Genomic DNA, 21637 nt, shown 5'->3' with positions numbered 1-21637 from the left:
TCCACAATACACTATTCTTATTATAATCATCATTGACTTGTATCATCACTGTTCATTTAGACTTATCCAATAACTACCATTTGCCTTGCTTATAATTCCTTCTGTCATCTTATAATTTCTTTTGTCATCAATATCCTCCTACCTGAAGAACACCAGAATTTTCTGGTGATGCACTTTTCCTTGCTTGCTCAGAAATGTTAATTAACCTTTATTCTCTCTCTCTTTTTTTTAATAGTTATTTGGCTGTGCCAGCTCTTAGTTGCTGGCATGTGAGTCTTTAGTTATGGCATGTGTGATCTAGTTCCCTGGGCAGGGATCGAACCCAGGCTCGCTGTACTGGGAGCATGGAGTTTTAACCATTGGACTCCCAGGGACGTCCAAACCTTTATTCTTGAAACATACATTTTTCTCTGGGCTTAGAGTTCTTGGGTGGCAGGGACTCTGTTGTATTGTCTTTTTATTTCCATCATGTCTTCTGAAATGTCAGCTATCAGTCTGATTGTTTCTGCTTTTGGACTGCTTTTGGATGTTCTGTTTATCACTGGCTTTCAGCAATTTTACTATGATGGCTTTGGATTTATTTTGCTTGGAGTTCAAAGGACTTTTGGAACATGTGACTTGATATCCCTTCTCGTTGCAGGAAATTTCTCACCAAAATTTCTTCAAATATTTTTTCTGTCCAATTCCCTTTCTCCTTCCTGTCCAGGATTCCAATTATATGTGCAATAGACTTTGTCATTTTATCCTGACATCTTTTCCCTTTCTTTAGTTTGACATTCTTTCTCTCCTGTTTTTTAGTTTAGGTATATTCTTCAGACCTAACTTTTAGTTCACAAATTCTGGAATACTGGAGTGGGTTGCCATTTCCCTCTCCAGGGGATCTCCCTGACCCAGGAATCGAACCCGGGTCTCATGCACTGCAGGCAGATTCTTAACAAACTGAGCTACGAGGGAAGCCCTCATTTGCATCTAATAAGCCATAAACCTATTCACTGAATTCTTTATTTTAGAGTGGCATCTTTTACTTCTGGACTTTTTCTTTTTCTCTTTTGAATTCTCAGTTCTCAGCTAAAATTTTCAATCTTGTCTTGTCAGTGGAGGAACTGGTTGCATCGTCTTTGTGTTTTATACTTTGGGTTTATAACACTAATACTTTCAGCCCAAGTGGGTTTGCTACTCTTGACTGTTTGTTTTACATGTTACCTTGTTTCTTTATTTTTTCTTCTGGCTATTACATTTTCTGGCATTTACAATGCTCTTTCTTTCATCTAGTAAATAATTTACATTTGCTTTTTTCAGGTACCTAAAGGGACTGGTAATCTAGGTTGATCTCAATTTAATTTGGGGATTGAGATGATTTAAAGCTGAGCAGCAGTCTCTCAGAAGGCTGATCTATATCTGTTTCATCCTTCCTGCAGAGATATACATCTTTGGGGTTTCAACCCAAAATATCACATTACCACAGCCCTTTGGAGCAGTGGGACTTTACGATGCCTTTTACAGAATCAGCAAATGCCCTAAAGTAAAAATAGTTTCAAATTCTCTCTCTCTATGTTTATCTTTATATGTATATATAAAGATGTGTGTGTGTGTGTGTGTGTAGTCCAGGTTGTCCAGTCGGAGTAATGGTCTATATTATTTAGTCTCTCATTGCTGAAAGAAAAACTGTCTCCTTTTTCTTTCTCATTAAAAAAAATACTATAATTTTCAAAGGTAAAAGCAGCCATTTCAGTAAGCTCTTTGGTACTAATTTTGAAACAATTACTCCAACATCTTCATACGTTTAAATGAGTCTCATCACATGGTCCTTTCCGGCTGTGCCTTTCTCAGTTTTGAATGTTTCCTTTCTCTCTGTATTTATTGCTTTTGCACAGGCGTTTTGTCAGTTCCTTCAGAAAGGACACTTTGAGTAGCATGTTTTCTTAATCCTTCTATTCCTGAGAAAATATTACTCTTGACTTCATGCATGAATAATAACTTCACTAAATATAGACGCAGTGTCCGTTAGAGCTCTGGAAATGTTACTCCATTTTTTTTTTTTTTTTTTTTGAGAATTTAGAGTTGTGGAAGAAGACTAAGGCTAATTTGAATTTGGTGATTTTAGTTATAAACTGATTTTGAATTTCCAAGATGCTTTAAAAGCCTTCCTTTATTATTGATCTTCAGAAATTCCATGAGGACTTGTAGGTTTCTGTTCTCATATGACTCTTCATTACCTTTGCCTATAAATATAACATGTACTCTTGTGCTTTGGGTGGAGGAACTGGTTTGCATTAGGAAAATATTTCCTTCTTTTCTTTTTCTTTTTTTAAAAGATGGCTTCATTTCTGTTTGTTCTATTATCTTTTCTTGGTATTTCAAGGAGATGCAAATTTAATCTCTTGGATTTTACTGTCTCCATGTTTCACATTTATTCTCACTGGTATATATTTTACTTTCAGCAGTCACAAATCCAATGCCTATAGAGCTCAATCAGGTAAAAAAAAATAAATGAAGCCAGCCTGGTACAAAATTAGTGAGCAACAAGGACTGTGGAGAGCAAACACCCCTTCTAAATGTGGCCGGCACCAGTCAGGAGGAGAAGCAGACGACCGAGGATGAGCGGGCTGGATGGCATCGCTGACTCGATGGACATGAGTGCGAGCAAGCTCTGGGAGTTGGTGATGGACAGGGAGGCCTGGAGTGCTGCAGTCCGCGGGGTTGCAAAGAGCTGAACATGACTGAGTGACTGAGCTGACCGACTGACTGACCAATCAGCTGGTATCTGGCACTAATGAAATAAGTTGACATCGAGCAACACAAGTCTGAACTATGCAGTCCACACATACGTAATTTTTTTTCAACAAATATGTACTACAGTACAACACAATCTGTGGTTGGTTGAATCCCTGGATATGGAACTACAGATAGGGAGAGCTGACTATAAAGTTGTTCACTGATTTTTGGCTGTGTGGAGGGTAGGCATCCCTAAATCTCAGAGTTGTTCAAGATTCCAGAGAAACTAAAATCCGGGTTTTATAAAATGTAATATTCCTTAGCAGAAAACAAGCAAGTCCCACAACTTACCACTGGGATGCTCTTGGTCACACACAGAATGATCTGTTGCTTCACTGTCTTTTGTTATATTATCATCCTCTGCAGAATCTGACATAACAAACAAACAAAATCTTTAGTCAGTGTTTTTAACTAGGAAATACAGCAGCCTCCAACACTCAAAGAACAGATACCTGTTTGGGGAAAAATGTTTATTATTTTAAAAAAATCATTAAAATAATTAAATATCTTCATCAATAAATAAGCTTTTCTTAAAGTACTACATATGATGTCTTCACAAAGTTTACAAGGTAAAAATGGTAAGGATTCAGTTGGAACATCTTTTTTACAACAAAGAAGAAAATATAAGCAGGCTTTATGCATCAGTGAAAGTCTTAGGAGAATTGTGCAGAACGATATGAAGGGAAGCAAAATAGAGAAGATTAAAGGAATATAATTTTAATGTCCTTAATGCTTCCATTATTGTCGTTGTGCATATATGGGAGCCTTGTGTCCTTGAAAAGGCCAGATGTAGGGCTTTGAAATCCAGTGGTAATCAAAATCACCTTCCTCAGGAACTATACCAGTAGAACAATAGCAAAGGGGGAACACAGACCTTCTGTTCTGTGCAACTTCACCCTCTCCCTTGTGCAGCATATTTAAAGGAGGGATCAGTATAAGTTCACTTCTTTCCTTAAATCATATGATGTACTTCACAGGAAATAATGTGGCTAAAAGGATTCCAGCAACTTATGGACTCATGCAAAGCTGGAAATGGTCCCCTGTTGGATGTTTGAGACTTCTCTGGAGGCTCTTCAAAAATCAGTGGGAAGAGCATGTGAGTAGATCAGTAGGATGACAGAAAATAAATCTTTCATTCATTCCACAAATATTTATTAAGGGCCAACTCTACGTCAGACATGGTTGTTGATACTGGGGAATCAACAGTGAACAAAACAACAAATCTCTGCCCTCAAAGAAGTTACAATCTAGTGTATATTTTTCATGTGGTATATTTTCATGCGGTATATTTTTCATGTGGTATATTTTTCATGTGGTATATTTTCATGCGGTATATTTTTCATGCGGTTCACTCAGTCATGTCCAACTCTTTGGAACCCCATGGACTGCAGCATGCCAAGCCTCCCTGTCCATCACCAACTCCTAGAGTTTACTCAAATTCATGTCCATCGAGTCAGTGATGCCATCCAAGCATCTCATCCTCTGTCGTCCCCTTCTCCTTCTGCCCCCAATCCCTCCCAGCATCAGGGTCTTTTCAAATGAGTCAACTCTTCACATCAGGTGGACAAAGTACTGGAGTTTCAGCTTCAGCATCAGTCCTTCCAATGAACACCCAGGACTGATATCCTTTAGGATGGACTGGTTGGATCTCCTTGCAGTCCAAGGGACTCTCAAGAGTCTTCTCCAACACCTTCAGTCAAAAGCATCAATTCTTCAGTGCTCAACTTTCTTTATGGTCCAACTCTCAAATCCATATGTGACCACTGTAAAAACCATAGCCTTGACTAGATGGACGGACCTTCGTTGGCAAAGTAATGTCTCTGCTTTTTAATATGCTGTCTAGGTTGGTCATAACTTTTCTTCCAAGGAATAAGCATCATTTTATTTCGTAGCTGCAGTTACCATCTGCAGCGATTTTGGCGGTCAAATGCAATCCAAAGATACCAAAAAGCCATGAGCTAATCTTGTATGCGTGTGGCCGTGGAGAGAGCAGGGGATGCAGGCCAGCACGTCTGTTACTTACAAATAGTTTCTCTAACGAGTTCACGCTCCTCAGTTGTGTTTTAACCCCTAACAGAGCTGAATCAGATGGAATCTAAAACAAATCATTCTTGATTTGTTTCTCTTATCCACTTTTTCGTACCCCTGCCCCCAAAATGAGGAGACAGCTTCAAACAATATGATTTGGAATATGAGGAGAAAGTTTGTTTCTCCAACTTGCCACTAGCAGCATTTGATGGACAAGTGAGAAACCTGGGTAGTTAACATATGATTCAGATTTAATAACCAGTGAAGCAAGCATACACCCAAAGTGTATGGTTTTAATTAACTGCAAATAATTACCCCGAGGCAAATGTTTAATTATCTGCACAGCTTCTTATTTCTTTCTGAGACTGACAATAAATTTCAAAGCCCAGATTTGGAAGCAAAACTTCAGCACAGAAACATTTCCCAAACTGTTATCTCACTCAAGTCAAACTGTTTTAAACCAGTTCCCATTAAAATATGCCTTTAAAATTTTGAACCTAACACATGAATTAAAAAATATCATTTGAATACTTTTTCCGCATGAACACTGAAAATGAACAATTTTAAAAAGGTACTATATGGACCAGGCTAAATTTAATTTTGAAAGTGTTTTAGTTTTACTAGTTTATAGAAAATGGTATCATTTGATATGTACTCTGGTACAATATTCATTTCTTTCAAAATTATCAAAGATTTTGTAGGCAGTTAAAGTTTATTCATTTATACTTAAGAATAATTCACTACACTTTATAATTAGGTAAACATTATGCTTCATGAACCAAATATGACCTAAGAAATGATCTTTTGAAAAGTGATTTACAGTGAGTTTATAAGTTTATGGTGCTATGAGTCACATAAAATAGGTGAAAATATTTAAAAAATTAATTACTATGCCGGTTTTGACACCAAAATCTGTGTCTTTGGCAAGTTAAATGACCCTTAAATTTCAACTTCATTGAGGAGTTGCTACAACATTGCTAAGGCACTTTCTGATCTTATGTGCTCTAATGTATACAATGTATTTCATTGAATCCAAGACACCATCAATTGTTATTTGCTCTATTATTTTGTGTAGAATTTTAAAAATGAGACCAAATGAACTATAATGCACTCTAAATTTTAAAGATATGCCCTGATTTTGGAAATAAAATTTATAAAGAACTATGTATCCTAGAAATATGATATTTGAGTATATTCTGTGTGAAATACATGTTTTTATGTGATGACAAAGATTTCACATCACATGACCCATTACCGAAGCCACAAGTCCATCTTGTCTCATATGTGAGTCTCTTTCCAGAAACACGTTCACGTCTGCGCCTCTGTTTTATCCACAGTAATAAATGAAGATGGAAAATATAAGCTCAAACAGCATGCACAAAAATCCAGGTGCCCATGGAAGATTGTTCCCATCATGGTTTTTCTATTCAAAGAGATATGCAAATTTCCAGTCTCATGAACTCCGCCAGACTAAATTCGATCCTGAATGTTTTAAACCATAGCTCCTATTACATTACACATAGTCAAAGGTTTGAAATGACAGGAGCTTTTCTGCTTTGGAGGTGATGAAAACTGCGCTCTATGTGCATATAAAGTCATTATTCATAATCAGAAAGAGGGAAAATAAATCCAGTATATAGTCATTAAAACAGGTTATTTTTCCTTTGTAAGTTCCATAAACTACCATGAAAACTGTAGTTGTACATACTAAATTCTTTGTTGTTCTTGTTGTTGTTTTGTTATTTATTATACTAAGTTCTCGAATTACCTTGGATTCACATTTTATTTAATTCTAAAAATTATCATTTGATAGTGTTCAAAAAATGTAGAAGAGTTATCTCTTAATTCTGAGATCCAGTCAATGTTACTTTAATAAAGAATTTGAATTAAATTTATATGTAGATCCTGACTTTGAAAATCCTTAAGGTCAATGTCCTATTTGACAATTTTTTCAAATGCAAATATTAAATTGAATAGCCAAGCCGAAGTTCTATAAGACAGAAATGCTAAATGGTAGGTCATTTTTAATGCAGTCAATGTCTACATAGCCTATGTCTACATAGGCTAGTACATGTATATAGATTTAAGTTGTGATGATAAATGATGATACTACTGAATTTTTAATCAACATACCTAGACTATAAATCAAAATAAATACTCTTTCTTTTGAAAATGTCCCCTTAGAACAAAAGCTGCTAACCCTACAGCATCACTAAATATACTCCAGGGGTCCACAAACCTTTTTGAAATGATATGCAAATGTGTGCTTATATTCATATGTTCATTTTTTTTCTGGGAGGAGAGAGCTTCTGTCATATTCTTACAGGGATATGTGACTCCAACAAGGTTAAAAATAACTATAGAAATGTATAATGCCAGTGACACTGCCATTTTACAAAAGATTTTTAGTACTATAATTGAGGAGCCAGCTATAGAATTTGAAGTCCTTGCATAAATTCATCAGTGATGGCAATTCTTGAATTCTTAAGGAAGATTTGATTTGAGCAAATAGCTCAAAACAATATGGAGATATATTTAATAAATGAGGAGGATAATCCAGCTGTCAAAAAACACTTTGCGAATGGATGATTAACTGTCTTGAGAACATTTCCAAACCAGGAGGTGAACTAAATCCATCTAGTAAGGGAGGCAGTCCCTGCCTACTACTGAGAGAAGAGGCAAGAGGTCTCTTGGGTGCGAAAGTTCTACTGGGTCCGAACAAAATAAACACCATGCATGAACACCTACACATAAAATATTCCTGCTCTGTAACATGCAAGCCTCCTGACGTGAGTGCCTAGGCTTGACACGCAAGTCACACAGAAACACAATCACCAGGATTTTCTTTGATTCCCGTAAACTGATTAAACCAAGGAAAACATTTATCCTGGCCTGTTCCTTTGAATAGCTGGTTTAATGTGTGAAGCAATTGGAATAAAGTAGTTTTTCTTCCAGCTGAACAGTGCGATCATTCACAATAAACTAGAGTCTCTACAGTCGATTAGGGTCTCCTTGAAGCTTTGCAGTGATGAAACCTCCATACATACAGGAAAAATATATCCTGTAATATATTTCCAGAGGATTCAGATGGCAAGGCTCTGAACTGTGTGTGGTACCTGCAATGCTGGATACACAGGCTGGACTGTATTTGCCTAAAAAGGATCTGGGTGCACAGGCCAGGATGCTGCTCTGAGCGGTGGCAGCTGAGCTGTGGTTAGTCATTTGTCTCCATTATGCTCTCATTAACCCCCATTAAAAGGTGGAGAATCATTCCCAGGGTTGCAGAATCTAGGTACTAAGAGTCTTTGAGACACAGAGGAGAGAAACACCATCATGTCTATTAACTTCGTTTCTTTTTTTTTTTGGCTACAATCTGTGGCATATGGGATCTTAGTTCCCCACCAGGGATGGAACCCATGTCTCCTGCAGTGAAAGTGTGGAGTCTCAAACCACTGGACACCAGGGAAGTCCCTAATTTTGATTCTTTTAGAAAACATATTGCAAATTCTAAACAGTACACCTGGGTAAACCAGCTTGTTCCAATACGGTAGGTAATAATTCTTCTGCAAGTTGTTTTTGCAAATATAAGCAAATAAGAGAACTGATCATGAGTGGATGGGCACTAGTCTTGGGGTGTGATTCCAGAGGTACGACGAGAAACTCCATTCACTTTATATAATCTCAGTTTCAGCATCTTAGGACCTGAGGATGTCTAGGCAGATAATCCCTCTTGAAGATTTTATAATGCTAATCTGCTGAATTGTTCAAATTATCTCTTCCTTCCAGACAACAACTCCGTAAACCTTCCTACTCTTCACTTGCTATCTGCCTACTTGAGTTTTTACATAGATTTCCCCTATTTATAAAGGAAAGGTTAACAGTGGGGGGAGTGGTGCTGTGTGACATCAAGGACATACTGGCTGTCTTTCATTCTGCGACTTCATGAAGGAGCATCACAATGTGAAACACAACAGCTGGATATGAAACCGGGTTGGACCGTGATGGAAAAAGAAATGCTTAATTACCCTTTCCATCAAGTTAATTTTTCCCCTTCGGCAATGTAAACAAAGGCAAATCTGCTCTTGTTCCGTTGTCTGTGACCTGCTATCCTTGACCTCCATCCTCTGATGCCTTTCTGTTCTTGCTTCCCTCTCCCTTGCTAAGCCTTGCACTGCAGGCTCTCTTTAAATCATTAAAAAAAAAAAAAAAAAAAAGAGAGAGAGAGAGAAAACTTTGATCAGGGCACAAGCGTGAAAAGCAGCTATGGCTCCAAACACAGTCTGACTTGCAATTCTATGAAAATGTTCACCGAGGGACATCCCTGGCGGTCCAGTGGCTAAAAATCCAAGCTGCCAATGAGGGGTTTGACTCCTGACCTGGGAACTAGATCCCGAAGGCTGCAACTAGCACTTCCCATGTCACAATTAAAGACACCACAATGAGGATCAAGATTCCAAGTGCCAGTCAGGTAAATATTTTAAAAGTAGTCATCTATAAATCAGGGGAAAGAGAAGAATTTTGTTTACACTTCGGTTTAATTTGACCTGATAAAACTAGGTCTTTGAGACAGTACTGCTGAGAGGACCGTCGTCTAAGATGAGAGGCAGAGTGGTATTTGGATCTTCACTCTGCCAGGGTCACAGCCTAGCAGTTGGACACTTCTTGATTATTTTATTCCACAGAGAAGCTGAGGCAGTAGACAGACTCTATGTCCAGATTCAAAGCTGCTTCAGCTTCTGGGCTCTGGCTGTTTTCAGGCAGGTACTTGGAGAGAGGGGCTGAGATGCCAAGAGCTCACCTGCTGAGATCCAGGGGTTCCAGTCTCCAAGGACCCAGTTATAACCTGCCCTGTCAGAGCACAACTTAAGTCTCCCTTCCAAATAATGGAAAGGGACATGTCTGTAGACTAAGATAAGCCGTTGGCGCCCTTGTGAGAGTTATTCAGTTTATGTTAGCTTTGAAGAGCTGGAGGACTTCTCTTGAGCAGCTCTTTCTTCCTCACATCAAGAAAGATCCACAGACTCACTCAAGTGAAAATGGGTATGCTTCCTTTTTTCTGTTTTTGTTTCCCTTTAACTTTTCCACACGTTATTGAATATACTTTTTAATTTGGATGGCTGCAGAAGGATTCATTACTTGGATCTGCCATAAGCTACTTTACTATGGCCTCTACTATGAGATATTCAAATTGAATCACAGCTTCAGCCATTCTAAACAATCCTATGTGTTTGTTGTATTGGGAATCTTGAAGCTGGATTCACTCCACTCATCTCTTACTTTTTCTCAGCCCAAGCCCATCTCTAAGATCTACGGAGAATTGATTTTTGAGGGCTAGAGCAGTTGGAATGCAAAAGAAGAGAGGTCAGCTAAGCCTTGCAATAGCCAGCCTCCCCTATCCCCCATACCCACTGGACTCTCCCTGAGAATGCAACAAATGGTTCCGGGAGATGAGCTGCTTCCCAAGACTCTGATGAAAAGCACTTTTGACCCAGAAGAGCCAGAAGTACCCAGGAGCCAATGTCCAGCTTCCTGACTCCCAAAGGATCCAGAAGGATCCTTTCCCCATCTCTTAGGCAAACGATCCTGAATATCCTCTACAGATGTCTCTGAGGAATGGAGCCCCAGTTCCCCTAAGAAGTAACCTGCTCATTACAGTACCCCTTATTGGATGTCCTTCTCACTTCCCCAATCCTCACCTGTGGCTTCCTGGGACCACCTCCCAAATAAACAAATTTGTACCTGCGTCCCTGTCTCAGAGTTGGCTTCTGCAGAACTGAAGCCAAGGCAGCCAAGATAGTCAGTAACCTGTTTTTCACTGCTTAATAGCAAAAATGTGAATGTTGCCTCTGTTCTCCTGACTTACAGCTTTCTTATGCCATGCTGCCTCTTGTTAGGGAATATTGAGTCAGGACCTGCCATCTAAGGAGGGAAAGTTGGGGAAAGAGGTGTTTTGTACCATATAATCCTGAGCACTAGACCACAGGTGACTGGTGAAGGATGGATCCTGAGCAGCCACATGTAGACTGGCCAACAGACTCTGAATTAAGGTGGCCTCTCAGGAGACCTCCACCTACCAGGAGAGAATTCATATTTGATTATGATGAAAGGAATCCACCAGCTCCTTTGACTTGGACTGTTTGGTGGTAAAATATACAGAGAAAGTTTCAAAGCAGAGAGTGGCTTAAAGGCAGAGATTTACTTAAGGAGAAAGGAGGAAACAGAAGCCATGGATGGGGCAGAAGAGAGAAGCATCAAGAGTTACTTGGCAGCATCAGGAGAGTAGAAAGAGGAAAGGAAGAAAAAGTCTTGGATGCTCCCTGAGTGTATAACTGTTAGCTGAATTTCTAGAAGAACTGATGGAGGGGCTATTGCCTCTCAAATGACAAATCAGTTATTGAGGCTCAATGAAATGTTTTCCTCACTCTCTGACTTTCCAACCAACCAAGTTAAGAGTCTTACTCTCATGCTGGACCTTGCAAGTTCATTTTCTAATTTTGTTGGGTATATATACTTTAAACATTTAAAAAGTGCTTTTTAAAATATTATTTTAAGAATTATTTGTTTATATCCTTTTACATCCATTTTTTAAAAAAGAACATTTACTTTTATAGTCATTTCCAATGTCCAGCATCCTCATGAACCTTGTACACAGATGGAAAGATAGCGGACCAAGAGACTTAGAGTTAAAGAGGGGAACAGCCTGGTCTTGCAGAACAAAACAAGTTTAATAAACTTCATTTTTAAAACGGACCCTGGTGGGGGAAAAAATCAGGCAACATCTGGTATAACAGGAAATGGGGTGTATAAAAGCATTTGTAGGATGAGAGCAATGATTTGCCATATACGCTAAGAAAAATGTTTTAAAACCAAATATTGTGAGATGCTATTTTATGATGACCTTGGGAAATATACTATGGATTAATGTAAAATGTTATTTTCTATTTCCAGGAAGATTTTATTTTAATCTACTCTTTTTAATAAAATAGTCTACTACTATTTTAGACTAGGTTTAACTAAGAGGTCTAGAAATCATTATCACAGATTTTCCTAATGCAACGACTGACTGTATTAGTCTGCTAGGATTGTCATAACAAAATCCCAGAGACTGAATGGCTCCAACAACAGAAATTTGTTTTCTAACAGCTCTGGGAGTGAACAGTCCAGGATTGAGTTGTTGGCTGTTCCAGCTTCTGGTGGGCCCTCCTCCTGGCTTGCTGTGTGCTCACATGTCCTTTCCTCAGTGCGTGTTCAGAGACAGAGATTGAGACCTTTCTTCGTTTTCTTAATAAAGCCACAATTCAAACCTAGACAGCATATTAAAAAGCAGAGACATCATTTGGCCAACAAAGGTCCATATACTCAAAGCTATGGTTTTTCCAATAGTCATGTATGGACATGGAGTTGGACCATGAAGAAGGCTGAGCATTGAAGAATTGATGCTTTTGAACTGTGTTACTGGAAAAGACTTTTGAGAGTTCCTTGGACTGCAAGGAGATCAAACCAGTCAATCCTAAAGGAAATCAACCTTGAACATTCATTGGAAGGACTGATGCTGAAGCTATAATACTTTGGCCACCTGATGCAAAGAGCTGACTTATTGGAAAAGACCCTGATGCTGGGGAAGATGGAAGGCAAAAGGAGAAGGGGGCATCAGAGGATGAGATGGTTAGACAGCATCACTGATACGATGGATATGAATCTGAGCAAACTCTGGGAGACAGTGAAGGACAGAAGAGCCTGGCATGCTGCAGTCATGAGGTTGAAAAGAGCCGGGCATGACCTAGCGACTGAACAAGAATCCCATTATGAAGGGCCCCACTCTCATGAATTAATATAACCCCAATTACCTCTCAAAGAGTCCATCTCCAAATACCATCACATTGGCTAGCAGAGGAGTTAAGTAACTGTTTGCCAAACACTATGTATCAATAAGCACTTCATGGGTCTTCCTTGGTGGTCCAGTGGTTAAGACCCCATGCCCCCACTGCAGGGGGCATGGGTTCAATCCGTGGTTGAGAACTAAGATCCCACATGCCATGTGGTGAGGCCAGAAGATGAAAAAAAGAAAAAAGGCATTTCAGCAGACTTCCCTGGTGTTCCAGTGGCTAAGACTTCGAGATCCACTGAAGATCCCTGGTCGGAGAACTAGATGTCACATGCCACAACTAAAGATCCCATATGCCGCAAGGAAGACGGAAGATGCTGCCTGTTGCAGCTAAGACCGACTGCAGCCTAATAACTGATAAATACATAATTTTAAAAAGCATGTCAGTGCTTTAAATATTCCTGCAGTGGTACTAGGGTGAGTGGCAGAGTATCAACTCTCTCTGTAATAGGTCAATAAGTTTTCAAGAAAAGAATAAACCATATTTAATCAATATTTTAATATTAACTACATGTTGAAATTATTATATTTTGGATATAGTGGTTAAATAGATTATTAAAATTGTTTTCACCTTTTTTCTTCTTTAATGTGACTATTAGAAAATTTAAAGTTGTATATGTGACTCTCAATCATTTCTATCAGACAGTGCCTATTCTAGAGAATTGAATATAAGCTTGACTTACACAAATAATTAAAGACATGTTTATTCGAAGGCCAGAGTTATGAAGATGGGAAATTGCAGCTTGTAAAGCACGGTCTGTCAGAAACTTGAAAATCTAATTTGGCATATAGTGAAGCATCTACAAATGCTGATAGCGATGGCTAAGGAGAAGAAAAGCCTAATTAGGTATAATCAGAGAGGATTTTCTGAGAAGGAATTAGAGGGAGAAAGAGAATGATGAATTTGGAACAACTATCACACTAAAAACCTACTTATACCCAAACAGCATCCAAGAGTTGAAAATTTTTGCTTTTTGTTGATTTGACCCAAATTTCTTAGCTTGCCACTAAGAGTTCTTGACAATCAGGGCTCTACCTTAGCAATGCATTACTCAGCAGATGAATGGATCTATCACTAAGGCTATGTGAATTTATTCATTGAAGAGAAAATAGGTTTTTCGATGTCCTACTTCCAACTGTTCACGGATGCTATTCCACCCAACCACAACAGCTTATTCCTACTGTATGACATCTGTGCAGCTTTCAGATTCCAGCTCAAAACTCCTATTCCCTACCCACATGGCACAGATAACCCCACACCAGAGACGCTCCTTGCCCCCAAGGTCCTTTAACGTGCTCCTGTGTATCTTTGTATCTTCCCTTTGGCACTTGTCACTCTGTCTGGATTGTTAGCTGTGGTGCATCCTAGTCAAGTGGCTCTGACCACAACCTTCTTGCTCCATGCTTTACTTTCCTTGTCTGTAAAGTGGGGTGATAACTGCACTTGTCTCACAGATGAGCATGGAATGAATGAAAACATGTAAAGTATTTAGAATAGAATCTACTAGATAATAAGGATTACATAAATTTAGTTGCAATTAGTATTATTATGACTGATATTTGTTATGCAGCACATGCCTGTAGTTTTCATTTTTCCATCTCAATTGTAAATTTCTTGAAGGCCAAGAGCAATGTTTTCTTCTTCCTCTTGCAGAAGGTCTTACAAAGAGTTAGAACATAGCAAATATCACTTGATGACCATAATACCATTTTCATTGGTGCTTTTAAATTTTTAAATTTAAATACATTCCAAAAACACAAGAGAAGACTCTACACATGGACATCACCAGATGGTCAACACTGAAATCAGATTGATTATATTCTTTGCAACCAAAGATGGAGAAGCTTTATACAGTCAGCAAAAACAAGACCAGGAGCTGACTGTGGCTCAGATCATGAACTCCTTATTGCCAAAATCAGACTTAAACTGAAGAAAGTGGGGAAAATCACTAGACCATTTAGGTATGACCTAAATCAAATCCCTTATGATTATACAGTAGAAGTGAGAAATAGATTTAAGGGACTAGATCTGATAGACAGGGTTCCTGATGAACTATGGACAGAGGTTCGTGACATTGTACAGGAGACAGGGATCAAGACCATCCCCAAGAAAAAGAAATGCAAAGAAGCAAAATGGCTGTCTGAGGAGGCCTTACAAATAGCTGTGAAAAGAAGAGAAGTGAAAAGCAAAGGAGAAAAGGAAAGATATACCATTTGAATGCAGAGTGCTAAAGAATAGCAAGGAGAGATGAGAAAGCCTTTCTCAGGGATCAATGCAAAGAGATAGAGGAAAACAATAGAATGGGAAAGACTAGAGATCTCTTCAAGAATATTCGAGATACCAAGGGAATATTTCACACAAAGATGGGCTCAATAAAGGACAGAAATGGTATGGACTTAACAGAAGCAGAAGATATTAAGAAGAGGTGGCAAGAATACACAGAACTGTACAAGAAAGATCTTCACGACCCAGATAATCACGATGGTGTGATCACTCACCTAGAGCCAGACATCCTGGAATGTGAAGTCAAGTGGGCCTTATGAAGCATCACTATGAACAAAGCTAGTGGAGGTGATAGAATTCCAGTTGAGTTATTTCAAATCCTAAAAGATGATGATGTGAAAGTGCTGCACTCAATATGTCAGCAAATTTGGAAAACTCAGCAGTGGCCACAGGACTGGAAAAGGTCAGTTTTCATTCCAATCCCAAAGAAAGGCAATCCCAAAGAATGCTCAAACTACCGCACAATTGTACTCATCTCACACGCTAGTAGAGTAATGCTTAAAATTCTCCAAGCCAGGCTTCAGCATTATGTGAACCACGAAATTCCAGATGTTCAAGCTGGTTTTAGAAAACGCAGAGGAACCAGAGATCAAATTGCCAACATCTGTTGAATCATCGAAAAAGTGTCAGAGTTCCAGAAAAACATCTACCTCTGCTTTATTGAGTATGCCAAAGCCTAAACTGAAGAAAATTCTTAAAGAGATGGGAATACCAGACCACCTGACCTGCCACTTGAGAAACCTGTATGCAGGTCAGGAAGCAACAGTTAGAACTGGACATGGAACAACAGACTGGTTCCGAATAGGAAAAGGAGTCCGTCAGGGCTGTATATTGTCACTCTGCTTATTTAACTTATATGCAGAGTACATCATTAGAAACACTGGGCTGGAAGAAGCACAAGCTGGAATCAGGATTGCTGGGAGAAATATCAATAACCTTAGATATGCAGATGATACCCTTTTGGCAGAAAGTGAAGAGGAACTAAAAGGCCTCTTGATGAAACTGAAAGAGGAGAGTGAAAAAGTTGGCTTAAAACTCAACATTCAGAAAACTAAGATTATGGCATCTGGTTCCATCACTTCATGGCAGATAGATGGGGAAACAGTGGAAACAGTGGCTGGCTTTATTTTTTTGGGCCCCCAAATCACTGCAGATGGTGATTGCAGCCTTGAAATTAAAAGACACTTACTCCTTGGAAGGAAAGTTATGACCCACCTAGACAGCAGAGACATTACTTTGTCAACAAAGGTCGGTCTAGTCAAAGCTATGGTTTTTCCAGTAGTCATGTATGGATGTGAGAGTTGGACTATAAAGAAAGCTGAGCACCGAAGAATTGATGCTTTTGAACTGTGGTGTTGAAGAAGACTCTTGAAAGTCCCTTGGACTGCAAGGAGATCCAACCAGTCCATCCTAAAGGAAATCAGTCCTGGGTATTCATTGGAAGGACTGATGCTGAAGCTGAAACTCCAATATTTTGGCCACCTGATGCTAAGAGCTGACTCACTCGAAAAGACCCTGATGTTAGAAAAGATTGAAGACAGGAGGAGAAGGGGACAACAGACAATGAGATGGTTAGATGACCTCACTGATTCAATGGTCATGGGTTTGGGTGAACTCTGGGAGTTGGTGATGGACAGGGAGGTCTGGTGTGCTGCAGTCCATGCAGTCAGAAAGAGTTGAACACGACTGAGCAACTGAACTGAACTGAACTAAACTGTAATACATTGTAACTGGTACTTTCTGAAGACCTGACTTTGTATGAATTACTAGAAGATAAGATGATGGACAATGTACATGTTGTCCTTCCTCCATGGAAGTTGAGTTAGAGTAGAGGGAGCTGGGGAAAAAGAAAGGATGCAAAAGAAAAGAGAGGTGTCCACGGTTATAGGTCATTGTAAGTGTCATGGATTAATTACAGGGGGCTTGAACAGACATTGAGTGGAGGAGCCGCCATACCTAAAAAGATGGTCAGAAAAGGCCACGATGAGATGGAGCCATAGTGGGGAAAGAGGGTTCTGTAAGTTAAGAATGGAAAGGCAGGTGTAGTCGCTAATGTTACATCTTATATGTTGTAGTTATGTTTGCATTTAACTTGGGGGCAAACATGAAAAGTATTACATGAATTCAAGAAGCAGTGGGCTCATTTTGCTTTGCTTGGGAATGTCAGTTGGCCCTAGGACCTTTTACTTTCTTCCATCTTCACTCATCCTTTCCCCTCCTATGTAACGGTTCTCTCTGTGAACCACGCTTCCTACCCTACAGTTTGCCTTTTTTTCATCAAGTAAAAAGAAATTCACTATGGTTCATATGGTGACCATATGCCCTGAATATTTTTTTTTATTGAAGTGTAGTTGATTTATAATACTGTGTTAGTTTCAGATATACAAGATGTACAACAGTGATTCAGATCTCTCTCTCTGTCTCTCTGTCTGTCTGTCTGTCTCTCTCTCTCTATATATATATACATACATATAAACACACACACCACTTTTTTCAGATTCTTTTCCCTTATAGGTTATTACAAAATACTGAGTCTAGTTCCCTGTGCTATGCAGTAGGTCCTTGCTGGTTATCTCTTTTATATATTTTGGGCTTCCCTGGTTGCTCTGACGGTAAAGCGTTCGCCTGCAATGCAGGAGACCCGGGTTCAATCCTTGGGTCGGGAAGATCACCTGGAGAAGGGAATGGCTACCCACTCCAGTATCCTTGCCAAGAGAATTCTATGATCAGAGGAGCCTGGAGGACTACATTCCATGATGTCGCTAAGAGTTGGACACGCCGGAGTAACTAACATAGTCACACACAGACACGTTAATACCAACCTCTTAATACTCTGAATTTTTAAGTATAATTCTAACTGCCGAGATTCCATTACATCTTCTTGTCAGATCACATAATATGATTCCTCGAAGGAAAAAAGAGAAAAATATTTTCCTTCTGAGCATGGACCATCACCTCCTTCTGCCATGCAGGAGATGCAGGAGATGCAGGTTCGATCCCTGGGTCAAGGAGATCCCCTGGAGGAGGAAATGGCAACCCACTCCAGTATTCTTGCCAGGACAATCTCATGGACAGTCTTCTAGTAGGCTACAGTCCATGGGGCTGCAAAGAGTCAGACACAGCTGAGCAACTGAGCACACACACTGAGTGAATATTTAGTAATGACTCTGCCTCCGAACATGGTTGGCATTGAAAATATTTATGGATAGTTTAGGTAAACTGAAGCAATCTAACAGCTTTTGAAAAACATGTCTCTTGAAAGACTTAGATCTTTATGAGTCTCCCAATATCACAAAAACATCATAAATCATAAAGCAAGCTGGGAGAAATGCTGTCTCACAGATTCATGTTGGGTCTACAACAGTGTCTGAGTGTATGTACATGTGTGTGGTTTTGTACATGCACAGATGTGTATGTGTTACTGTACTTTCTGGATGAGAAAGAAAGCTAACTGTTAAATGAAAGAGAAGTTTCTGCTAAATGCTATCAATGTTTGTTAGGAGACCTTGTCTTTATACTTGATTAAAAAGGCATTTCAGTCTTTGCCACTGGCTAGTCAGTTATTCTTTCCTTTTTGTCTTAACAAAGCAGCAGTTCTGAGACATTCTCTGCCTCTCCCTCAATAAAAATACCCACCTTGGCAACAGTGGTAGAAAGGACAGATGACAACAAAATGTCATTAGGAATGAGGCAGATACACATTTTTGCTCATGGAATCTACTGTCAAAAACTGACAGGCTACATTTTCTGAAACGAGAGAATATTTCTTCAAAAAAAACTGTGTTGCCATGAATTTAGGAAACTCAAGCTCCATTTTTCAAAAGTTATTTTACTAGTGTTTATCTTTCATTATAATAATGATTATAATTTATCAAAAGCAAAACTTTAAACAATATGTTTTAATTCTTCTGGATAGGATATGAGATTGTTTCCCAAACTATAATCTGTTGGATTAAAACGGTTTATATATGAAAAAAAGGACAAACAAAACAACTTTAAAAAAAATTTGGTCAATTAAAATGAGAAATGCCACATGCTTCAATCTCCCCTGAGCTTCTCAATGCATGTCAGCATGTTGAAGGCTCTGAAAAGACCTGTAATGTAGAAACTACCTTGTCTAAATTTGTGGTTTCTAGACTGTTTTGACTGCTGAATGTCCAACTCTTTGTGACCCCATGAACTGTAACCCACCAGGCTCCTCTGTCCATGGAGTTCTCCAGGCAAGAATAGCTTTTATAATTTACTAACACTTATTAACATCCTAAAGGTCCATACACAGGTGAATGGATGAAGATGTGATGCACACACTCACAGAATGGGATACCACTCAGCCATAAAAAGAATGAAATAATGCCCCTGGCAGCAACGTGGAAGGACAAATACTAATAAGTCAGAAAGACAAATACCATCTGATATCACTTATATGTGGAATTTGTAATATTACACCAATGAACTTATCTACAAAGTAGAAACAGACTCACAGATGTAGAGAACAGACGTGGTTGCCCAGAGGGAGGGGGCCTGGGAGAGGGATGGAGTTTGAGATTCGCAGATGCAAACTGTAGAATGGATTACCAAGGTCCTACACTATAGCAGGGGAACTATATTCAACATCCTGTGATCAACCATAATGGCAAAGAGTAGAAAAAAAATGTATATATGTATATATAACTGAATTACTTTGTTGTATAACAGAAATTAACACAATGTTGTAAATCAACTATACTTTGATAAAGAATAAACAGAAAAGAAAAATAGACTGCTCTTAGCAGATGCTCTTGATTTATGCAGACTGTCTAGGAATATACCTTTTATGGGTCTATCTTAAGGAGTTCCAAATATTATTTTTTAATACTAATTAACAAGAAAGTGACAAGATAGAAAAAAGTATACTCTAAGAATAGTACATTTTTATGAGTCAAAGTTCAATAAAAATTCTTGAATAGGTATGAGTGATATTATGATTTTGATTTGTGAAAGAAAAGACTGCATTTTTGGTGGGGTGAGCACACACGTTGGTTCCTCTGGCCCCAGTGTGATTTCTTGTCTTGGTATAATTATTAACAGCACCCTCATCACTCTCAAGAGTGTGCTTGTTGTAAAGATGTATGATTACCGTCATTAGGCCATATTGACAAAAGCATCCTAAAATATGGACGTACAGACCTTCCATTTTAGGTCTTTTCTGTAAAAGACTAAAACAGGAAGTAGGCAGAAGCAGCCACAGAAGGAACAAAAGGACGCTCTATGAGTGGTATTCAATCCAGGTGACCCAGCCATCAAATCCTTCTTGGTGAATGGGGGCTAGAGAGAGTGTGAAGTATTCCTGCCTGTCTGCCTAGCTTACTCCAGTTGTTTTCAATATTCAGCAGGTCCCTGCCAGTATGATGGACCAGAGCATGTTCACCCTGATGGGCAGGGACTGAGCCACAGTTGTTGCTATGTATTTTGAACATCACCTGCAGTTTAACTTCTTTAACTTTATACAGGTCAATAGATTTGGTGAGGATTCAGTGAGATATAGGAGTCCTATTTGGAGTAGCTATAATTCTAAAGCCAACACATACACTTAGTAACAGTAATTGTAACAAAAAAAAAGTCAACACCTGCTGAAAGTTTACTATGTTTGAGCAGCTGTTACAAGCACTTTTAGTTTTCACAACTCTGTGATGTAAATATTATTATTATCCCCATTTTACAGAGGAGAAAACTGAGGTACAACCTAAAAAAATTACCCAAGGGTGGCAATGTGAATCCAAAATAAACTTATTTGGCTTATAAGGCTACATGACTTACCCCAAAGAGCTTAAAAGCTAGGCCAGTGAATCTGAAAATAGATTACAGGGATGCTTGTCTTAATTCAGACCTATAAGGACCAACAGTTTGATCCAAAATTGTGTTTTGGACAAGGGTTACCATCCCACTCAACTAATTCCCATGACCTAGTCTGGGATAATTTTGTTTCCAAGCCTCACTCACCAGATCTTTAGAATACACCCAAGAAATCACATGACTGAATTGACTGCTACAGATGTATATAGTCACACTTAATTTGTAACAGAAAAAATACATATGTGAAAATGTGATTGGATGGCAACTGTTACTTGCCTTCCAATTGCTGTATGTATCTTAAATTATGTGTATATTAAAATATATGTATATTTTAAACTTTACCAAATGGGAGATAAATATAATTTAAATACCAAAAAGTAGATGTGTGATTTTATCTACTTCGACCAATTTAACCTGATTTTAAACATATATAATCAAAGCATTTGAAGTGCATATCTGAAAAGCCTTATCATAAATTAGGCATACATAACTAGCCTCAGTCATTGGGAATAGTCTATATACATTCACCATTTAGAAGGAGTTTATCTTGTTCTCTTACAAGAGGATCAAAGTCTAGAGTGAACAAACAAGTAAGTCCATGGCTTGAATTTTTATTTTTGTTCTTACAGCATTTGGGGAAAATTTCACTTCTTGAAACAGGAGGATTCTGAAAGGGAACTTGCTCTATTACGAGCCTCAATAATAGTAACAATCATTCTGGGAAAGTGTCCATGACGTTAGGAGAATTATAAGTGGCCCTTGTCTGTGATAGGTTCTATATCCAATATTGAGGACCTACTGTGCACAGGTTCTCAATATTGGATGTAAAAGGC

The 21637-nt window shown here is 38.7% G+C and overlaps 1 protein-coding gene across 1 annotated transcript in view; it reads right to left on the bottom strand.

The window, feature by feature from the left end:
• MACROD2 (mono-ADP ribosylhydrolase 2) overlaps nucleotides 1-21637 on the bottom strand; it is a 2149518-nt gene that overhangs the window by 103946 nt on the left and 2023935 nt on the right. The window contains exon 13 of the mRNA XM_065919545.1: nucleotides 3067-3144. Within this exon, the coding sequence (XP_065775617.1) occupies nucleotides 3067-3144 (78 nt within the window). The remainder of the gene's footprint in view (nucleotides 1-3066; nucleotides 3145-21637) is intronic.

Source organism: Muntiacus reevesi, chromosome 2 (genome assembly GCF_963930625.1).
Source record: "Muntiacus reevesi chromosome 2, mMunRee1.1, whole genome shotgun sequence".
NCBI lineage: Eukaryota > Metazoa > Chordata > Mammalia > Artiodactyla > Cervidae > Muntiacus > Muntiacus reevesi.
This window is presented reverse-complemented; position numbering and strand designations above follow the sequence as displayed.